Raw genomic sequence first — 20,785 nt, forward strand, 5'->3', positions numbered from 1 at the left:
CTCTCATTTATAGCTGTTATGGGTTAATATGATGAGGGTGGGATACTGTAAAGACTGATAATCATTACACCAATGCATTTTCAAATGAATTGTCCATCTTGTGTTATTGGCTATTTTGAGAGATACTAATCTAAATTATAAACGTCATCCCTGGTACAATGTTCCGCCATAAAAAATACACATATTCCAAAGGCCAAATCATTGTATTACTTTGATCTTTTATTTTAGTTTTGACATGTCGAATTTCAAACTTGATGACCACAAAGAGTGGTATTTTTACAAAATTATTTGTTACTAGCCCTGTGCTTTGCTCCTACTTAAGGTGATTTAGCTAAACTATGGGGCCAGAACATCACAGATTGTGATTTTAGAAATTTGGAAGCCAAGGCAACCTTGGAATTTTTGATATTTTCTTCAAACCATTCCTGAGCAAATTTTGCATTGTGCCAGGGTGCATTATCTTTCTGAATAAGTCTACTTCCCTCAGGGAATGCCATTGGGGTGTATGTGTCAAAATAACAACCACATTCAACATCCACAAGATTTCCCAGCAGAATATTGCCCAGATCATGACAATGCCAGCCTGCCTTCTTCCCATAGTGCCTTAATTGTATCTTCAAAACAGAACATATGGCCTTACCACATTTGGATAACACAGGTATCAATGACTCTCTGAAACCCTAAGGTTCTAGATGCCCTTTTGTACACTTGAGCTCTGATGTGTTAATGGATGAACCATTAATTCATGTGGGAGGAGAATCTTCCCATGTCTTAAATAAAACGTTGTGCAGATGTCAGTTTCACTCATCTCATCCTGTCATTGCTGAAACATGGGAAAGGGCTTCTTTATCAGTAAAACTGTCGGGATAGTAGGGATTGTGTTAGCCGCTGGAGCGCTAGCCACAATCATCGCACTCTCTGTGGTCTACTCCCAAGAGAAGTCCAAGAACAACGAAAATGAGGTTAAACCCACAGGTGCAATAACAACATCAGTTCCAACAACAGAACCATCCAATGAACCATGGGACCAGTGGCGCCTTCCAAAGACTCTTAGTCCACAAACTTACAATGTCACTCTGTGGCCACGGCTCCAGCCGGATGCTACTGGACTCTACATCTTCACAGGGCTGTCCAGCGTGGTCTTCAGATGTGTGGAAAAGACAAACCTCATCCTCATTCACTCCAACAAGCTGAACATGACACAGCAACCCACCTTAACAGCACTTGGAAGCAAACCAGCTCCTACCATTGAATCAATTGTGATGCACACAAAAACACAGTATATGGCGATTCATCTGAAAGAAGAATTAACTGCTGGGGAAAGCTACGAGCTCTACACAGAATTTGTAGGCGAGCTTGCAAATGACTTGGGAGGCTTCTACCGAAGTGAATACTATGAGAATGGAGTAAAGAAGTAAGACGTTTCTTTGACTTGTCAGTTCCTATTGTACAACAGGCTTTACATGTATAGTTAAATTTCCTTGTTCTTTTTTAGAGTGGTCGCCACAACCCAGATGCAGGCAACAGATGCCAGGAAGGCATTCCCTTGCTTTGATGAACCTGCAATGAAAGCAGTATTCCACATTACTCTTTACCATGATCCAGCAACCGTAGCCCTCTCCAATGGTGTTGTGATAAGTAAATGAACACTTTATTCTGTACAGGAGCAGTGTTGAGTAACTGCTTTGAAAGTATAGCTTACCAAGCTGCAAAATAATCATAATTTGAAAAAGTTAAACTACAGTGAAGTAGCAACTTTGAAAAAGTAGTTAGCGACAGTAACAGCTAAAAACAAAAAGTAGCTTCACTGAAGTTATATAAGGGAACCGCATGACTTTATAAATCTCAATTTGTGTGATATCATCAAATTTGAATGGGTAAATTATATTAAATACAACAGAAATGCTATAATTTACATAACCTAGACAAAAACATAATACACAGTATGGGGATACATATGGGGAAACTGTGAACCTGTTAATTTAAATGAATTGTCGGTAGCACTTTATTTTACAGTCCTGTTCCTCATGTACATACTATGTACTTATTATAGTAATTACAATAACTATGTAATAACTAGGTACTAACCCTGAACCTACCCCTAAACCTAACCCTACCCCATGTAGTTACCTTGTATTACCAGAACGTTCTTAGATAAATACACTGTAAGTACACTATAAGTACATTTTAGTACACGTACTGTAAAATAAAGTGCAACTGAATTGTCAATATGAACTGATTCACCAGAATAAATCAGACATTTCAATGATAAATATGAATGAAAGAGCAAAGATTAATCAATTGATTAGAATGATTCTGACTTTCCTACACTTCATATGTGAGAGGACCGTTCTAGGAAATCTGATTCAATATAATCAGAAGAGGACAGTAAGAGTTATATAACATAAGAGTTGGATTGTGTGATTATTTCTTAAGCTTAAAAACAGCAATATAGCGTTTGGTTGCCCTACAAAATACAAATGTGATAAAGTAGTTTAATTATGATAAATCAGTTTGCTTTTTTTCCGTCAAACTGATTTAAAGAAACACAGATGTTCAATGTTTCATCAGTCAGTGTCTCTTTTTGACTTTCAGATGAGGTTAACATCACCATAGATGACACTCTTGTAACCAGAACAACATTTGCACCGACAAAAGTAATGTCGACATATTTGTTGGCATTTATTGTCAGCGATTTCATCTCCATTGAACAAAAAATTGACGATCTGCAGGTAATTGATCGTTTCACAGGATCCTTAGACAAAACTGGAAGATTTTAATAATGAAACCTGTACAATTTACCAAAGATTTAAAAACAGCATGTGTTCATCTACTAAAACACAGCATATTGTAATTTATACAAACAGATTCGAATTTTTGCCCGTCAAGAAGCTATAAATGCAGGACAAGGGGAGTATGCGCTCAAAAAGACTGGACCAATTCTCAAATTCTTTGAGAAGTATTACAATGTCCCCTATCCACTGCCCAAATCAGGTAAGATCCTATGATATGACATATATTTTATGAGGCGATTCAATGGTTCTATTATCAAAATGACAATTTACGCAAGACTTGTTTGATACTTAAACCTTTTGAGCTGTTTTAGACGTTTCACTCATTCCTTTAAATATTGCACAGATCAAATTGCTCTGCCAGACTTCAACGCTGGAGCAATGGAAAACTGGGGCTTAATCACATACAGAGAGACGGCCCTGCTGTACGATAAAGAAATATCCTCAAATGGAAACAAAGAGAGAATTGTTACTATTATTGCCCATGAACTTGCTCATCAGGTATAAGAGTCCATTTTTCCAATTTGATACATTAATATGAAATGGTTTATAGAAGTTACTTTTATCAACTTCACAACTATGAAATGTACATCCCTTGTAATTCACCTTTTCACCACCTTCCTCTTTCTTTTTCAGTGGTTTGGAAACCTTGTGACTATCAGGTGGTGGAATGATCTGTGGCTCAATGAAGGTTTTGCATCTTACGTAGAATATCTTGGGGCAGATGAAGCTGAGCCGGATTGGAACATTGTAAGTGTTTTGAGGATACATTTTAAAAGCTATCCCTAAGAGCAGATGAAATCATAACTGACTGTTTCTATCCCACAGAAAGATTTGATCGTTCTTAATGATGTGCACCGAGTTTTTGCCATAGATGCTCTAGCCTCGTCTCACCCCTTGTCGTCTAAAGAAGAGGAGATCCAAAGACCAGAGCAAATTAGCGAAGTGTTTGATACGATTTCCTACAGTAAGGTAGTGTGGGAACTGATTTCTATGTTGACTATAATGTCTAATAATGAACAACATACAGACTACACGTGGTTTGTCTGGTAATGTGGAGTTTATTCCTCTAGGGGGCATCTGTAATTAGGATGTTATCTGATTTTCTGACTGAGACGGTGTTTATTCAAGGCCTCCAGGTAAAAATCCTCTGTGCACAATTCCATGTTGTACTGTAAAATAAAAATCGAATATGCTTTTGTGATGGAGAATGTTTTTGTATATTCACAACCAATTTGTTTCAACAGACTTACCTGGATCATTTCAAATACAGCAACACGGTATACACAGACCTTTGGGAGCATCTTCAAAGGGTATGTTGCAAATAACAATGACATTCAGTCAAGTCATTACCTGATTTGTTGCCAAAACACATGTGCTCACACCTGAAATGTTGTAGGCTGTGGACAACAGTGGTACCACTCTTCCCAGATCTGTGCAAGAGATTATGGACCGCTGGGTTCTTCAAATGGGCTTTCCTGTGGTCACTATTAACACTGCAACTGGCCAGATCACACAAGAGCACTTCCTCCTGGACCCTGAAACTAAACCAGACAGGCCATCAGAATTTAAGTATGTAGAAAAACAACAACAACAAAAAACAACTATTTATCACAATGCACCAATTACATTTTTCAATTTCAATCACAGCGCAGTTTCCTAGATACTTTAAAGTCTTCTTTTTTCCATATTGTGACATTATACTTATAAAAAACAGACAATTGGTTGCTGATTGGATGGAGGCAGATAATCTAAATATGAGATTACAGTTGATTGTAAGAAAGGGGTTGGGATAAAACAGACTAAATGATTGGACAAGTCTGGTATACATCATCAGAGAGAATTCTGGAAGATTGCGCTGACATTCTGATAAAAAAAAAATTTAGATATTTTTGTAATTAAATATGCAGAGATGAATTGTTCATAATTAGATCAATAACATGCATTTAGAATGAATTCTCTTTTCATACCAATTTATTACATATATCCTACTTGATAAATTATCTGTTTGATAAGCAATGTGGAATAACCATATCAAAATATTCTTTATTTTTCAGTTATGAGTGGTTAGTACCAATTTCATGGACAAAGAAAGAAGCAGCACAACCCCTATATTGGCTGTTGCAGAAAACTAGTGAGTTTTAAGATGACAGTGACAGTAATGTAAATTTTAATTCTGTCATTACATATTCATGTTGTTCCAAATCCTTATAACTTTGTTTCTAATGTGGAATGCAAAAGGAAAAGTCTAGCAGAATGGCCAAATTGTTCCATTTCATACATTGACAGTGACTGAAGACCTGGAGCTGTCAAGCTTCAAAATAGCTAAATAGAAGTAGTCCATATTTTTGTATACTTGTACTATATTCCAAATCTTCTGAAAGCATATGATAGCAAGTTAAACAAATATGGACATTCTGTTAAATTTGCTCCAAAGAGAAAATAAATCCATGATCATGAGTAAATGATGACATGTTTTGGTGAACTTTGCATGTGATTATACTCCAAAATGATCATTCGATGTTAATAAAGGACAACGCTTTATTTGCTTTAACTAATCCATTTATTTATGTTCTACATTTCCAATTTAGCTCAAATGGATCAGATGAAAATTAGTATTGATGAGTGGGTTCTGGCCAACATCAATGTGACAGGATACTACAGGGTTAACTATGATAATGAAAACTGGCAACGCCTACTTAAAGTTCTCCAGACATTAAGACAGGTAAGAAGAATTACATTTAGTAAATTAGGTAGCAGGTAATATTGTTGAAGATACTTACAGCAAGATTTGGATTGTTTTTCAGCATAATAATTAGATTTCATTTGGATATCATTTAGAGCATTCCAGTTATTAACCGGGCACAGATAATTGACGATGCATTTAACCTGGCCAAGTGAGATCTGAACTTCTTTCTTTAAAGTTTTGAGTGTAATTTCTAGTCAGTCCAAATGCTAAAAAGCATCTTTCCCATTTACAGAGCAGGAATTATTGAAACGACATTGGCTCTAAGAACCACACTGTTCCTAGCCTCTGAAACGGAGTACATGCCGTGGGAGTCTGCTCTTGATAACCTGGACTACTTTTACCTCATGTTTGATCGCACAGAGGTGTACGGCCCCATGCAAGTAAGTTTGTCTCTGAATATTTCATAATGTAAACTCAGCTGAGCTTGAATTCTAACATCACATTATTTCATACCTTGCAGACATACGTTGGAAATCAAGTGAAAAATTTGTTTGAATACTTCACGATGCTTACAAATTGGGAGGATGTGCCTGACGGACATACTGACCAGTAAGTCATGTAAATACACATTTGTGACAATAAATGCTCAGATTTGCTCTCAATTGTATTGATGTCTTTGTATCTGCAGATATAATCAAGTCAATGCACTCAGAGTTGCTTGCAGCACTGGCAATGAAAACTGTACGACTCTCGTCAAAACATGGTTCCAACAGTGGATGGAAAATCCAAATGTCAACCTGTGAGTTTCACTCAATAGAAATCTTTAGAGTGTATCTTAGAGAGAGCATCATAGTTAAAAGGTATATTAAAGCAGAATATTTAATTCTTAGTTTTATAAGAATATTATTACTAATGTTGCCGATGTTTATGATAGTCACAGATAATATATTTAATATTACTGTCAATCAATTTTATTTTATCCAGTTTTGTCCATAGGCATTTAAAGTTGCCCCAGAAAGTATTTGAATATTTTAGTTGCACTTAAAAAATGTCTGAATGTCATTGCATTAGATATAGGATAAACTTCACAAAAAAAAAGATTTTAAATGGTTAGGTTTTAAAATATAAAGCAATAACTTGTTAAAAATATTTTAAAATGTAATACAATTAGTATTTAGTTACATTTTTGTTGTCAAACATTATTAGAGGATGTCTTTAGTGTGATTTACACTTGAATTATACTCAGAAAGGTTTTCACAAACAGTTTTTATCCTTTTGGACACTTGGTACATTTAAATGAATTCAGTACTTTTGTTGTACTTTTATAGATTTTAAGCTTATTACCTTAAATGAATAAATTACCATTTAAATGTTCTCACTGCTTCAGTATTAAGGCCAACTTGAGGTCTGCAGTGTACTGCAGTGCCATTGCTGCAGGTGGTGAGAAGGAGTGGAACTTTGCTTGGGAGATGTTTGAAAAAGCCACTGTTGCTTCAGAGAAAGATAAACTGAGAGCTGCATTGGCATGTGCCACCGAGCCCTGGTTACTGAACAGGTGAGCTCACTGCTGATAAATGCTGACAAATACATACAGTTCTCATTGTATTCAGCTAAACACATGTGCTTTGATTAATGTTGTAGGTATCTCAAATACACTTTGGATCCAGATATAATTCGGAAACAAGATGCCACCTCTACCATCGTCAGCATTGCAAGCAATGTGGTTGGCCAACCATTGGCCTGGGATTTTGTTAGAGCCAACTGGGAGTACATTTTCAATGAGTAAGAAAACAATTTAGGGGACTGTGTTATTGTTTGCTTTAAAATACAGATAGCAGTTTTCCATAACTACATAATATCCACTTCTTTTATTCTCCATTAGGTATGGAGGTGGCTCTTTCTCTTTCTCCAATCTGATCAATGGCATCACAAAGAGATTCTCAACTGAATTTGAATTGCAACAGGTATGTGATCTTCCCCAGGACTACTTTATTTACAAATTTTTTACTGTCATCTTGTACAGCTGAAACTTGTAAACTCCTGTTTTAAAAACTCAGCTGATACAGTTCAGGGATGACTACGCTCACATAGGTTTCGGTTCCGGAACCTTAGCCATTCAGCAATCCATCGAGAGGACTACAGCCAACATCAAATGGGTCGAAAAGAACCAACAAGCAGTCTTAGAATGGTTTATAAATCCATTGTAACTCTAAAAAATAAGCACATACTGTAGTTTGATTGCTCTGAGGAGGAGAGGAGCACTGGGACATTGTTTAGCTTGGGCCTAGATGAGCATTAAAATAAATTATTATTTATTATGGATAATGCTGAATCCCAGTATATTCCAGAGCTACTTTCTTCCTATGATGATGTACAGTATACAAATATCTTTCTTTAAGGCATGTCTTGTTATAATTATATGTTTTCCCTTAGATTTTTGTTTTGTAAACAAATTTATTGTATAATGATAATGAACTTTGTAGAATGAAACATAACTGAATAAGCGAAATAGTACACAACTCTTTGGTATTTATCATTTTGATATTTTGTCTAATGAAAATAAAAGACCTCAATCCATGAACCAATTTGTATTTTTCTAGTAAATTTGTCATTTTTTTGTATACCTTTATTATTTTTTATAGTGTGAATATGTATATTTAATTGCAGCCAGTGGATAGCCTTGTCTCAAGAAACCTATAAAAAAAAAATCAGTTTCCCATTTTCATAATCTGAATTTAATATTAGTAAAAAAAAAAATTATAAATAAATAATAATAATTATAACCTTGCGTTTCAGTCACTTGTCATTTCTGTAAAGCTCTAAAAGATTGAGACTGAGTTAGACAAGCCGCTAACTCTAAAGTGAATTCAAGGCTGTTTCGTGAATCTTCTGGACTTTTAAGTCAATTGTTAATGAGTTATAATGTGATTATGTCTGATAATACCTCACAAAGTTATCCAGATGGTGGCTAAAGGCAATTTTTAATTATTGACAACATTTCTTTTATAATTTCAATATTGGTCTGGAGCCTATTTATTTCAGAATACGGCTTAAGATCTAATACAAACATAAAATTACAATTATTAAAAATATTTTGGATTACATTAAATGATCTTATGCTTGTTTTTCTGAGCTTTTCCCATGATTCTCAGTGTCACACTCTACTCTAAAGAGTAATGGCTGCATACATATGTCAGGGAAGAAACATGCTATAATATATTATCTTAGTGCACCTCAACTTATCAGGTTATCAGATTCTTTCACTGGCTTGTCTTAGGGGTTCACATGTTTTTTAGATAAGTCTCTTGGCAGCTTTATGCCTGTTTAACCTTTGTTCTGTCATAAACATGGAATATTACTTCCTGGATCAATAAAGCAATTAATTTGTGTGTGTTTGGGCACTACATAATATCCACAAGCTTTTTAAGGTGTGGGAGATTAAGTCATCAGGTAAACATTGTTTGGACAGTGAAAAATATGTACAGTTTCCCCAAATCCGTTGGTGTTAGGAACACTATATTTGCGATATAACAATAATTACGCTCCAGGAGAGTAGCCACCAACCAGATGCATTCCACACATGCTCGCAAGATCCTTCCATGTTTCCATGAGCCTGCATAAAGGTTTTCTACATCACTCTCATCCATAACAGGGGAATCGTGGCCCTGTTGAATGGAATGGAAATCGGTCAGTTCTACCAAAAACAATTTAGTTTAAAGGTGCCATCTGTCATATCTGGCAAAAAAATTAAGTCATACTCCACATTCCATACCAGATGGGGGCAGTATGCCTCAATAAAGTGAATTGGTATACTCTAGAGTAACAAACGAGAAACAGCATAGTCTCTATGCTCCGCCCCTACCTTCACAACAACACTAGAGCGTAGCTGAAGCCTATAAGACAGCGGTTCTCAATTGCAGTCCTCGCGCCCCACTGCTCTGCACATTTTGAACGTTTCTCTTGGAGCTTCAGACATTTGTTCTATTCGAACATAAGTGCCCTGCGAAGTGGTCATCACAGGATATTCAGCCATGATTCCAGTTCGAAGTGAACGTAGCTATATGTTCCAATCAAAGTGCATTGAAGTGTGCAAGAGGTGAATTTAAATTGTATCGATTTACAGAGGTATATGATGTCACAGTTGTCCATGTTTAAAGACGCTGCACAGCACAAATCAGTGAATGAATGTTTCGATGTGAGGTAAACTTCAACAGATTTCCCCTGCTCAGAGAGTAGGGAGCAATGAACATTTGAAAAACAGTTCATGCACGGAGTTCATTTCTAACGAGCTGATTATCTGAATCAGGTGTGTTAACAAAGAGAAACGTGCAAAATATGCAGAGCAGTGGGGCGCGAGGACTGGAATTGAGAACCGCTGCTATAAGAGGACGTTTTGCCTCCAGAGGAACGTTGGGTGATGTCAAGTGATTTTGAAACATGACATCTTCAAGCTACTCCCCTTCACCTTTACCAGTGAATATGTTCATATTCGTTTTGTTCATATTACATTGAGTTGTATATACACATTATTGGAATTAAATTAATTTGACAGACAGCATTCTGTCAACATCATTGGTCAACATCAGACAGCTGATGTTGACCAAGCTAGCGCCAACCACCGTAACCAGAGCTGCCAACTGTCAAGCATTCACCGTGAGACACGCAATTGACTCTTTTCACACGCTTTCACGCCACACATCAATTTTCTCACGTACAGAAAAACCACGAAGCAAAGAGAACACGGAGACCAACAGACTAGACAGAGCAGGTTAACGTTACTTATGATATAAAAATATGGGTAAGTTATAGCTAGCTAATTATCAAATGCAGCTACGGTTAGCCATCGCTAACATTAGCACGTTTATAGAACAGCCTTCGATACATTTCTATGTTATAACTTCCCGAAAAAAAATACACAAACATATAAAACAAACTTCTAGCGAAATACTAACAGCATCTAACTTACCAATCCAAAAGAAATGTTGCAAGTTCGGTGTCGAACCTCATTTCTTTCAGGTCCATCAGTTGTCTCCAGCGATTGAAAGCAGTGCCGATGTTTACTCTGGTTCGGCTCCTTTTCTTATTGGATTTGATTTGTGATTCCGAGCGCGGTTGTTTCCCTGTAGCGGGTGGTGGTCTCTTGCCAAGGGCTTCAACCATCCTTCTGCTTGATTGACATCAGGTTAGATTACGCCCACAAGCCGTGCGAGTTATTCGTGTATTGCAGGTTGGTTGGTGGTTATGTTGCCCGCATACCGCCTCCCATGGCCGAAACTGGTATTACGACACCTGTCGGGCCGGGGCTAGTAATGCTACTGCTAATTAAGGTTGATATCTCTGCAGCAATATAATTTTACATTTTTTTAATGACATCATCGCCCTTATTTCTTCTCATACTTTTGATGCGTGTAGGTAATTTTTTGAATATTTTTAGCTCAATTTTTGCACATGGCACCTTTAACAAACAAAGACTATGTGAAATATTGTAATGTGAACACTGGGTTTAATAAATCGGGGTACTATAGCTAAAGATATCTAATAAAAAAAGAATCTAATTTACAGCTTGTTGTATTTCAGAGAAAGTGGACACTGTTCTTGATGGACAACCTGTTGCTGTGACAACATTTGAACCCACAAAGAACATGTCCTCCTATCTATTGACACTGGTTGTCAGTGACTACACAAATGTTACCTCAGCATATAACATTTTTGTATGACCATCATTCGTCTTTCGTGAACTGTAGAGCTGCTTTAAAAGATGAAAATCTTACATTTATTGACCACAAAATGTCCTTTAAAGCATATTTACTCATGGTGCATATGACCAAAGTATGTTTGCTCTGAACAGATATGAATATGGCCTTGTAAGAAAGCCATCGAAGACCATGGTGATTATGCCCTGAATATAACTGGGCCAATCCTCAAGTTTTTTTGAAAAAACATTGCAGTGGGTGGGGGGGATAAAATCTCTAACTTGAAGACCAAATTGCCCTGCCTGATTTTAAGTTTCGGTGGCTGGTGACGTACAGTGACACAAACCTTCTATATGATCCAGTCATTTCCTCTAATGCAAACAAAGAGAGAACAGCCACCATTATAGTCCATGAACTGGCACACATGGTACTTGCATTTATATTAAAAAAAGATAATATAAATAGTATAATATAAATTTAAATAGTTATAATATGTGTGATACAATAATAATATAACTCGTCTGTCGTCTTGGTCAGTGGTTTGGCAACCTTGTGACTCTAAAGTGGTGGAATGAAGTTTGGTTAAATGAAGGATTCGCATATTATGTAATGTTATCTTATCTTGGTGCAGACTTTGCTGAACCAGATAACGTTACTTGATCGTGGTGAGTGTAACGTTACACAAACTAATACACTTTTAATGGACTTACTGCCCCTGCCAATGGTCAACTAAAACAAGCCATAAACTTTTATTTACATCTTTTAAAGTGTATTTTTTTTATTATTCCATTAAACTAATTTCAGTTTCACATTGCGAAACAGGCGTTTAGCCGTTTGTTTGCTTGGCTGTTTCCTTATAAAAGTCCAGAAATTTTTCTAGTTTTTCGTCGGGTGTCGTTTTTAATTGTTTGACGTCATAACGTTGCCGTCTTGCCGCCAGCCAATTGCTGCACTGCTGATCGTGGTTTCGAGTATCTATGGTATCATCTCGGTTACGTATGTAACCACGGTTCCCTGAATAGGGAACGAGATGCTGCGGGGACGTCACCGTATGGGAACACCTCTCGGTGTGACGAATGTCTGAAGCCCTATACCATCCTGCCAATCCTATTGGCCAAACAGCGCTTGGCAACGCCCTACACGTCATCCCACTGCTCTCGTGGAATGAGCTCTAACTCCTAAGGGCGAAGCGAGTCAGCGCGCCTCATAGGCTAAAGATATAGTCTCCACCAGCCAATGGGACATTGATTGATTGATTGATTGAAGTCTTTATTTCGAACATGAGAGAAGAATATGTAAAATAAAATACAAAAATGTTTAAAGCATTTTTTTTTTTAAATAAAAGAGAAAAAAAAGAGAAAAAATAACACCAGATAAGCCGTAACAAATTACAATTTTTTTTCCCTGTGTAAACATACTTCTATCTCATGTGCGAAAAGGAGTAGGAAGAAGCTAAACTTATGTACTCCTACCCCTTTAATTCTTACATTCCTTTGAATAACAATTTTTTATGTTATTATTATTTTTTTGTTATCTGATATCACATACACACTTATACACACATACATATACACATACATATACCTACATGTACACATACATACATACATGTATATACATATACCTATACATACATACCTACATATTTACATACCTACATACATGCATCAAAGTGACCACTAACAAGTATTTAAATCATAACAAAGGAGCACTCCTACTTTCACTACAGTGCTTCTTGATACTTCTTGAAAATCTTTTCTTTAAACATTTTTTTGAAGAGGAATATGTTAGGGCATTGCTTTAAGTTTTCATCTAGTTTATTCCACAATTTCACTCCGCAAATTGATAAACATAATCTTTTCCTTGTTGTTCTAAATCTATTAATCTTAAAATTTCCCCTTCCCCTTAAGTTGTACCCTCCCTCCCTCTCTGAGAACATCTTTTGTATATTCCCTGGCAATAACCTATTTCTTACTTTAAACATGAATACTGCAATTTGATATTCAATTTGATCATGGTATTTTATTAATATAGATTGCAAAAATAATGAATTTGTGTGTTCCCGAAATCCGACATTATGAATAATTCTCATTGCTCTTTTTTGCATTATAACTAGCGGCTGTAGTGAATATTTGTAAGTGCTTCCCCAAACCTCTACACAGTAATTCAAATAAGGTAACAATAATGAGCAGTACAAGATGCGAAGAGATTTAAGATCCAATATATGCTTAGCTCTTGCTAGAACTGCAATGCTTCTGTACAGTTTGTTTTTGATGTATTTTATGTGAGGCTTCCAGCAGATCTTTTCATCTATGATCACTCCAAGAAATTTATTTTCATGTACTCTTTCTAAGTTAACACCCTCTATCTGTATCTGTGCTTGATAATTTGACTTACAATTTCCAAATACCATAAATGTAGTTTTACTCAAATTTAGTGATAACCTATTAATGTCCAACCATTGTTTTATTTTCTTAAATTCTGAAGTGATTAATTCCAAGAGTTGCTGTAAGCTGTCCCCAGAACCAAATATGTTTGTATCATCTGCAAATAATACAAAATTCAATACTTCAGATACTTTACAAATATCATTAATGTATAATAAAAATAACTTTGGTCCCAACACTGACCCCTGTGGAACACCACAAACCATGCTCAAACATTCAGATGAATACTCTCCTATCTTCACAAATTGCTGTCTGTCTCTCAGATAACTACTTACCCAGTTTAAAACTACCCCCCTAATCCCAATTCGTTCCAATTTACTGATTAATATTTCATGATTTATTGTATCAAATGCTTTTTTTAGATCAATGAATACTCCAACTGCATAGTTATTTTTGTCTGTGGCATTTGTGATTTCTTCAATGAGTTCTGTTAGTGCTAATGATGTTGAGTTTTTTTTTCTAAATCCATATTGACTGTCAGAGAGTAGGTTATTTTTATCTATGAATTTTTCTAATCTGTTGTTAAATAGTTTTTCTAAAATTTTTGAAAATTGTGATAATAGAGAGACAGGCCTGTAATTTGTGAAATGGTGTATATTTCCAGTTTTGTATAGAGGGGTGACTTTTGCTATTTTCATTTTTGTTGGAAATTTGCCGGTTAAAAATGATAAATTACAGATGTTCTTTAGTGGTTTGGCAATCCCCTCTATTACTTTTTGTATAATTTTTATGTCTATTCCATCATGATCAGTGGATGGTTTGTTTTTGCATCCTTTAACAATATCTTTTATTTCTTTTTCATCAACTGCTGTCAAAAATATTGAACTGGGATTTCTTTCTACTAAATTATTATAATTCCTTTCTAATATTTGTGGAATTGGAATTTGCTCTGCTAAGTTAGGTCCCACATTTACAAAAAATGTATTGAACTCATTCACCACTTCCTCCATATTATTGATATTTTTATCATTATCAATAATTAATGTGGATAAGTAGCCTGTCTAGTATTATTTTTAATAATATTATTTAAGATGTTCCACATACCCTTAATATTATTTTTATTATTATCTATTAGTTTTGCGTAGTATTCTTTCTTACAAGTTCTCATAATACTGGTTAACTTATTCTTATATTTCTTATATCTATGTTCAATCTCTATAGTTCTATGTTTTATAAATTCTCTATAAAGTGTATTTTTCTTTTTACAGGCATTTTGTAATCCCTTGGAAATCCATGGTTTATCATTATGTTTTTGTTTCTTACTAAATATTTTAATCGGGCAATTTTTATCATATAATAATTTAAATATTCTTAGAAATTCTTCATATGCATTATCTACATGCGCTGCTTTGTGACAGCATGGCCTCTATTTTGTGTCCTAACAGACAAAGCTGGTCGGACTCACGCCATGGAGCTGTTCGATCAACATAAGTCTTCAGCGCTCTGACAGGGCAAAGACTCAGATCTCCTGACCCCGCCTCTGCAGGGGGTAAAGCCTCCAAGACCATTTGTTGAAAGTGAAAAGGGTTCGAAGTGACCTTAGGGACATAATTATATGGGACATTATATAGGGACATAATACAACTGTCTTTAAAGTCAGGATTTTATCCGGTATAGTTTCAAAGGGCTCAAACGGATGCCCTGATAAACCTTGCAACACAATGGATAAATCCCATGAAGGAACTCGCACAGGGCGGAAAGGCCTCAGCCGTCGCGCACCCTGTATAAAACGAGAGACCAGCGGATGACAGCCCACTGAAGCACCATCTATATATACGTGGTTAGCTGAAATCGCTGCCACGTAAACTTTCAGAGTGGCTGGCGTTACTCCATCAGAGAAACGGTCTTGAAGGAACTCCAGTACTGAAGCCACTGGGCAGTAAACCGGATCCATATTACGAATTCGGCACCAGGTCGTAAACAGTTTCCATTTGAAAGCATATAAGCGTCTCGTAGAAGCTACCCTAGAATTCATTATATTCTCGGTGGTTTCAACAGAAAGACCGGGACATATTAACTCACTCCGCTCAGAGGCCACGCCCACAGCTTCCATAGATCTTACCTTGGGTGCCAAATCATTCCCTGTGCTTGCGATAGTTAGTCCTGTCTGAGGGGAATCTCCCATGGAGAGTCCGCTAACAGACTGACCAGGTCCGCAAACCATGGCTGTGTGGGCCACCAAGGAGCCACCAGCAGGAGCTGCACCACTCTGTCCAGCCGTATCCTGGATAACACCGCTGGAATTAGACGTATCGGGGGAAAAGCATACAAGCTGGTTCTGGGACAGTTGTGAGCTAACGCATCCAAGCCTAGGGGCAATGGAGGGCATAGGGAGAACCCCAACGGGCAATGCGTAGTCATGCTCGACGCGAATAAGTCCACTCTTGCTTCTCCAAATATTTGCCATAAAAGGCTCACCGTTTGGGGGTGCAACCTCCATTCCCCCTGCTCCAGAGTCTGTCTGGATAGCAAATCCGCTCCGAAGTTCAAATGTCTGGAGACATGAACCGCTCGGATCGACAGAAATCTGTTCTGAGACCAAAGAAGAATATTTCCCGCCAGCCTGCAAAGGGGGCGAGAGCATAATCCTCCTTGATGATTCAGATACGACCCAACCGCTATGTTGTCTGACCTGAGTAGTACATGACGGCCGATCAGCAGATTCGAGAAATACTGGAGAGCTAGAAAAACCGCCAGTAATTCCAACCTGTTTATATGCCAACTGTGTTGTGTCACCGCCCATACTCCGTGAGCTGGGCGCCCTTGACAAACAGCTCCCCAACCGGTCAAAGACGTGTCCGTCATGACAGTCTCTCGGGAAGCACAAATCCCCAGCCGAACTCCAGCTAGAAGGAATACGGTTGACATCCATTGTCTTATTGACATAACACACCTCCGTGTCACCGAAATCGTCCGATGCGGAAGACAACGGGGTGAAATGTTCCGGCTTGTCGTCCACCACTGAAAAGGGCGCATATGAAGTAAGACCAGACGGATACAGGGGATGCCGCTGCCATTAGACCTAAAAGTCTGAGGCACAAACTCACCGTCACTGTGCGACCCACTTTGAAGTGACGCACGCATGACGCGAGAGACTGAGCGCGCGGGAGAGATAGACTTGCTGTCATCGTGCGAGAGTCCAAGTCTATTCCCAGAAGGTTATCCGCTGAGAGGGAATAAAAACACTTTTCTAGAAATTCGTGCATAAGCCCAGGCTGTTTAGATGATTCAGCACAAGATCCCGATGGGAGTGTGCTTGAGTCTGCGATTGTGCTAACACCAGCCAATCGTCCAGGCAATTCAATACACGAATGCCCTGGAGCCGCAACGGGGCCAGAACTGCGTCCATGCGTTTCGAAAATACTCGATGAGCCAAGGCTAAGGTGAAAGAAGAACACAGTATTGATATGCTTTGCCCTCTAAAGCGAATCTGAGGAACTTCCTGTGTCTCTTGATGATCTGAATATGAAAATATGCATCCTTCAGATCGATCGTGACAAACCAACTGTTTGGTTGAATCTGAGACAGAATAGACTTTACCGTTAACATCTTGATTTTGCTCATCTTGAGTGCAAGATTCAAACGGCGTAAATCGTCACTTTTATTTATTTTACCAAAATAGCGGCTGTAAAACCTGACTCCATCTGAGAGGGGTCTACTTTTATAGCCCCTATTCCCCGCAGAGATGCTCCTGCCGCAGCACCACGATTTGGTTAACAACCATGGGAGATTTCCACGGCAAAAAGGCGGGCCTTTCTGAACTGAATGGTGTATCCGTGACGAATTGTGCATAACACCCATAGTGAAAATGCTGGGCAAGCGCTACCCTGCGGCCCATAAAACGTAATGGTTTCCAAGCCTTCGCCTGCAGCGTTTCCACATGCATTAACGTCCGAGCACGGAAAGCTCACAGCGTCCGTAAGCAAGGAAAGCCCATGTGTCATGGTCACTACGTTTCGTTGTGTCTAATCCTGAAGCGTATCCACGGCAGAATTAAATCCAACAAAATGAACATCGGGTCACGCCGCTAGCATGATTACGGCAGCTGTGTGAGCCGTCATAAACAGGCCGTCTTAGTCAGCCTCTTGTGCTGTCCCTCAAACTCTGAAGGCTGGATTGTGCCTGAGGGGGCGCTTAAGTGATAGCTCGATCCAATGATGCTCGAGGTGCCTTTGCTGTGAGACAGTCAGTGTTAGAGCATGGGGACTGCAGTGAGAGGGTTGGATGTGCATTAGCGGTCCAACATCGCTCTCTAATGGAGGGCACAGTCCCTGACGAACAGGAAGGGAAGCGCATGCGTCAAAGTCGCTGCGTTTCGTTGTGTATAATCCTGAACCGTATCCACGGCAGTAAGGGGATTGAGGACGAGAGGCTTTGCCGTACATAATCCTGAACCGTATCCACGGAAGTAAGGGGATTGAGGACGAGAGGCTTTGCCGTCCAACTCAGGTTTTTGTAATGTCGGTGAGATTAGCCAAGGTGGCGCTCGACCATTAACATCCCTGTCATAGAACGGTTCACTGCTCGGGCAGTATGTTTGGTAGCACTTAGCGCCAAATCTGTTGCCCCCCGCAGCTTTTTCACAGCCTCCGATTGTAATATCTTTCTCGTTAAGAACCGCCATAAAGTGAAGTAAATTTGCCGAGATTAGACGCGACTCGACACGCCTTCGACGAGACTTTAGGCCGCGGCCGAGTTCGGCGCGATCCGTTCGGCTAGAGAGTTCGTCCACCAGTGTATAACAGCATAATCGCTGTTAATCGTGTATAATCGCTGTATAACAGCAGTCCGCCATGTCAGCAATGGTGGCGAAACCCGCGGCGTTCGTGACGTGCGCTGATTAAGGCTGCTTCCAGGACCTCGAAACCTCTTGGTGGAGGTCCGTGAAGAAGGGTAGCGGCTCACGGGGGGATAGTTTATCCACCACGCGGGTAACCACATTCAACAGCTCACTGAGGAAGGGGAGGCGTGTTTCTCCTGTCCGCTCAGAGGGAGAGAACTGCATGTGCCGGACAGAGCCTGTGATAAACCCATTATACGGCTCTTACCTTTCGTTGACTCATCGCGTCCGCGAAGAGGAGTTGAACACTGCTCGAAGAAAAAAAACCCTGAGAACGCGAGATGGTTTCCTTAGGGCACAGATGATTCACTTTCCAGAAGGAAATGAAATCTGAGCGAAATAGCGCGCGGCACTCAGGTGTACGATGTGTACGCATGCGTAGGGCGGTGCCAAGCGCTATTTGGCCAATAGGATTGGCGGGATGGTATAGGACTTCAGACATTCGTCACACCGAGAGGTGTTCCCATACGGTGACGTCACCGCAGCATTGAAGTGACCTATGAAAGGGAATGATACATAACCACTTTTAAACCAAACAATGAATGCACAGTTATCTCAGATAACTCAGTCCAGCCATACTAATCATCAACAACAGGTGCGTTCGAGGAACCTAATTAGCCAGATCCTGATTAGCGCGATGATATCATCTTGGATGTGTCATTTGATCTCGGATGTAATAAGCGACGTAGCTACGAGGAACGGGCCCCTGATAAACATTTTTTGTTTTGTTTTGAATCTGCTATATTTTTTTATATTTATCACCCTAAAAGACAGTGGGTGATGACCTGTGTGGAATCACCTTCAAACTGTGAATAATCAAAAATACAATCAAAACCTATCATATTAATAATTAGCACGTAAATTATTTGATTAATATTCCCATGCAAATTACTTCGAAATCCAAACCAACTCAAAACGTTTGTCAGTACTGCCATCTAGTGGTTGATTAATCACTCTCATTTATCACCTCTAGGCTTTGGATAAGTCTGGAATAATCAACTGACTGAGAACCATGAGGTAAATACACGTGAGTGAAATCACATACCCAGTTCTAATTAATAACTTTAATATATTTATTTTTAAAGGTCATTCCAGTTATCAACAGAACCAAAACATTTTTAATTGAATCAGAACTTGAGCAGGTGGATATTTTCTATGTACACTAGTAATACAATAACACTGTTAAGAATTGAATTCATTTAAATTTAACACCTGAACTCCCTTTAGTTCCAAACAATTGATCCCACCGTGTTAAACTCTAGCAGGTGATGTGCTTGATGGATAATTCATTTCTGTTCTCTTTGTTGTTGTTTTTATTTAATATCTCTTAACATTTGAAAAGCTTCTGCAGTTTAAGAGTGACAACTCAGCATTCAGCTTTGGATCAGGGACAGCAGCTCTGGAACAGGCCATTGAGAAGACAAAAGCCAATATTAAGTGGGTGGCTGAAAATCAGAAAGAAATCCCAGACTGGCTGGTGGCTGAATCTGCTTAAAAATAACTGAGGCGATACAAATGATGTCAGTCTCTTGTGTGTCTGTATAGGTGTGATGATAGACAATAATTAAACCAGAAAGCATAACCAGGTGGATGTATGCATTATATTAAGGAGAAAAAACAACAACAACAAAAAGTTTTAAGGCCTATATGTTAAATTATGATTTTCTCTGTAACAAAATAAATACTGTGAGGGAAACATTCTCTTATATGAACCACAAAAAAATGATCATACTGCACTCTAATCTTCTACTGTACCATGGTATGAAAATAAATAACTTAAAATCTAAAATATTTATAACAGGTATCTTCTATTTACATGGCTTCACTAATCATATGGTCAACTTTTGTAGATATACTAAACATTGTAGCTTATTTATGATTGCAATTTGTGGGAAGTTATCTCTACGGTTATATTCCCCTTCCCCTGTCGCATTCTTTCCATCGAAAGGACAAATCCCCACTACAGTAGCATTGCCTTTCAGTTTTCAGTTGTAGGCTACGCTCTAATAAAGACATTAGGACATGCGCGTTGCGCGAGCAACACTCCCTTAGTTCGGTAAAGTTGGCAAGATATTCACGGATTCGTCTTTTCGAATAACTCGCGAGCAAAACGTTTTTAGAATTAGGCCTCTTTTCACTCGTAGTCATGTAGTAAACGAGCTACAAGTGAATTTGCCTGAAAACAAGCTTTCTTTCGCTCTGTATAAAATACGATGATCTCAATGCGCTGGCATCTGAGAGACGAGCCTGAAGGGACCGTCTGCAAAGTGCGAAAGGCGAAAAAGGTTACTAATAAAATACTCAATAACTTCACAGTAGAGCTG

The 20,785-nt window shown here is 38.4% G+C and overlaps 1 protein-coding gene across 2 annotated transcripts; it reads left to right on the forward strand.

Moving 5' to 3' along the window:
* Positions 1-824: 824 nt before the first annotated feature.
* On the forward strand, positions 825-19,956 carry LOC132124952 (aminopeptidase N-like). Of its 2 annotated transcripts, none has more exons than XM_059536121.1 (20): positions 825-1,414; positions 1,496-1,638; positions 2,596-2,732; positions 2,868-2,994; positions 3,139-3,293; positions 3,429-3,542; positions 3,621-3,764; positions 3,866-3,931; positions 4,040-4,105; positions 4,192-4,364; positions 4,850-4,926; positions 5,384-5,517; positions 5,634-5,689; positions 5,774-5,921; positions 6,002-6,090; positions 6,170-6,280; positions 6,869-7,036; positions 7,123-7,263; positions 7,364-7,445; positions 19,804-19,956. In XM_059536121.1, the coding sequence occupies exons 1-20, from the start codon at positions 831-833 to the stop codon at positions 19,954-19,956; spliced, it is 2,868 nt and encodes a 955-aa protein (XP_059392104.1). In that variant the 5' UTR covers positions 825-830. The 2 variants fall into 2 exon arrangements, with proteins under 2 accessions (XP_059392104.1, XP_059392103.1); XM_059536120.1 differs by lacking the exon at positions 19,804-19,956 and adding an exon at positions 7,539-8,082.
* Positions 19,957-20,785: the final 829 nt, after the last annotated feature.

Source organism: Carassius carassius, chromosome 43 (assembly GCF_963082965.1).
Source record: "Carassius carassius chromosome 43, fCarCar2.1, whole genome shotgun sequence".
In the NCBI taxonomy this organism is placed as follows: domain Eukaryota; kingdom Metazoa; phylum Chordata; class Actinopteri; order Cypriniformes; family Cyprinidae; genus Carassius; species Carassius carassius.

Coding starts and splice junctions, on each gene's coding strand:
- LOC132124952 (XM_059536121.1), top strand. CDS start 831: ATGGGAAAGGGCTTCTTTATCAGTAAAACTGTCGGGATAGTAGGGATT. Junction 2,733..2,867: donor AAAAAATTGACGATCTGCAG/GTAATTGATCGT, acceptor TTATACAAACAG/ATTCGAATTTTTGCCCGTCA. Junction 7,264..7,363: donor TGGGAGTACATTTTCAATGA/GTAAGAAAACAA, acceptor ATTCTCCATTAG/GTATGGAGGTGGCTCTTTCT.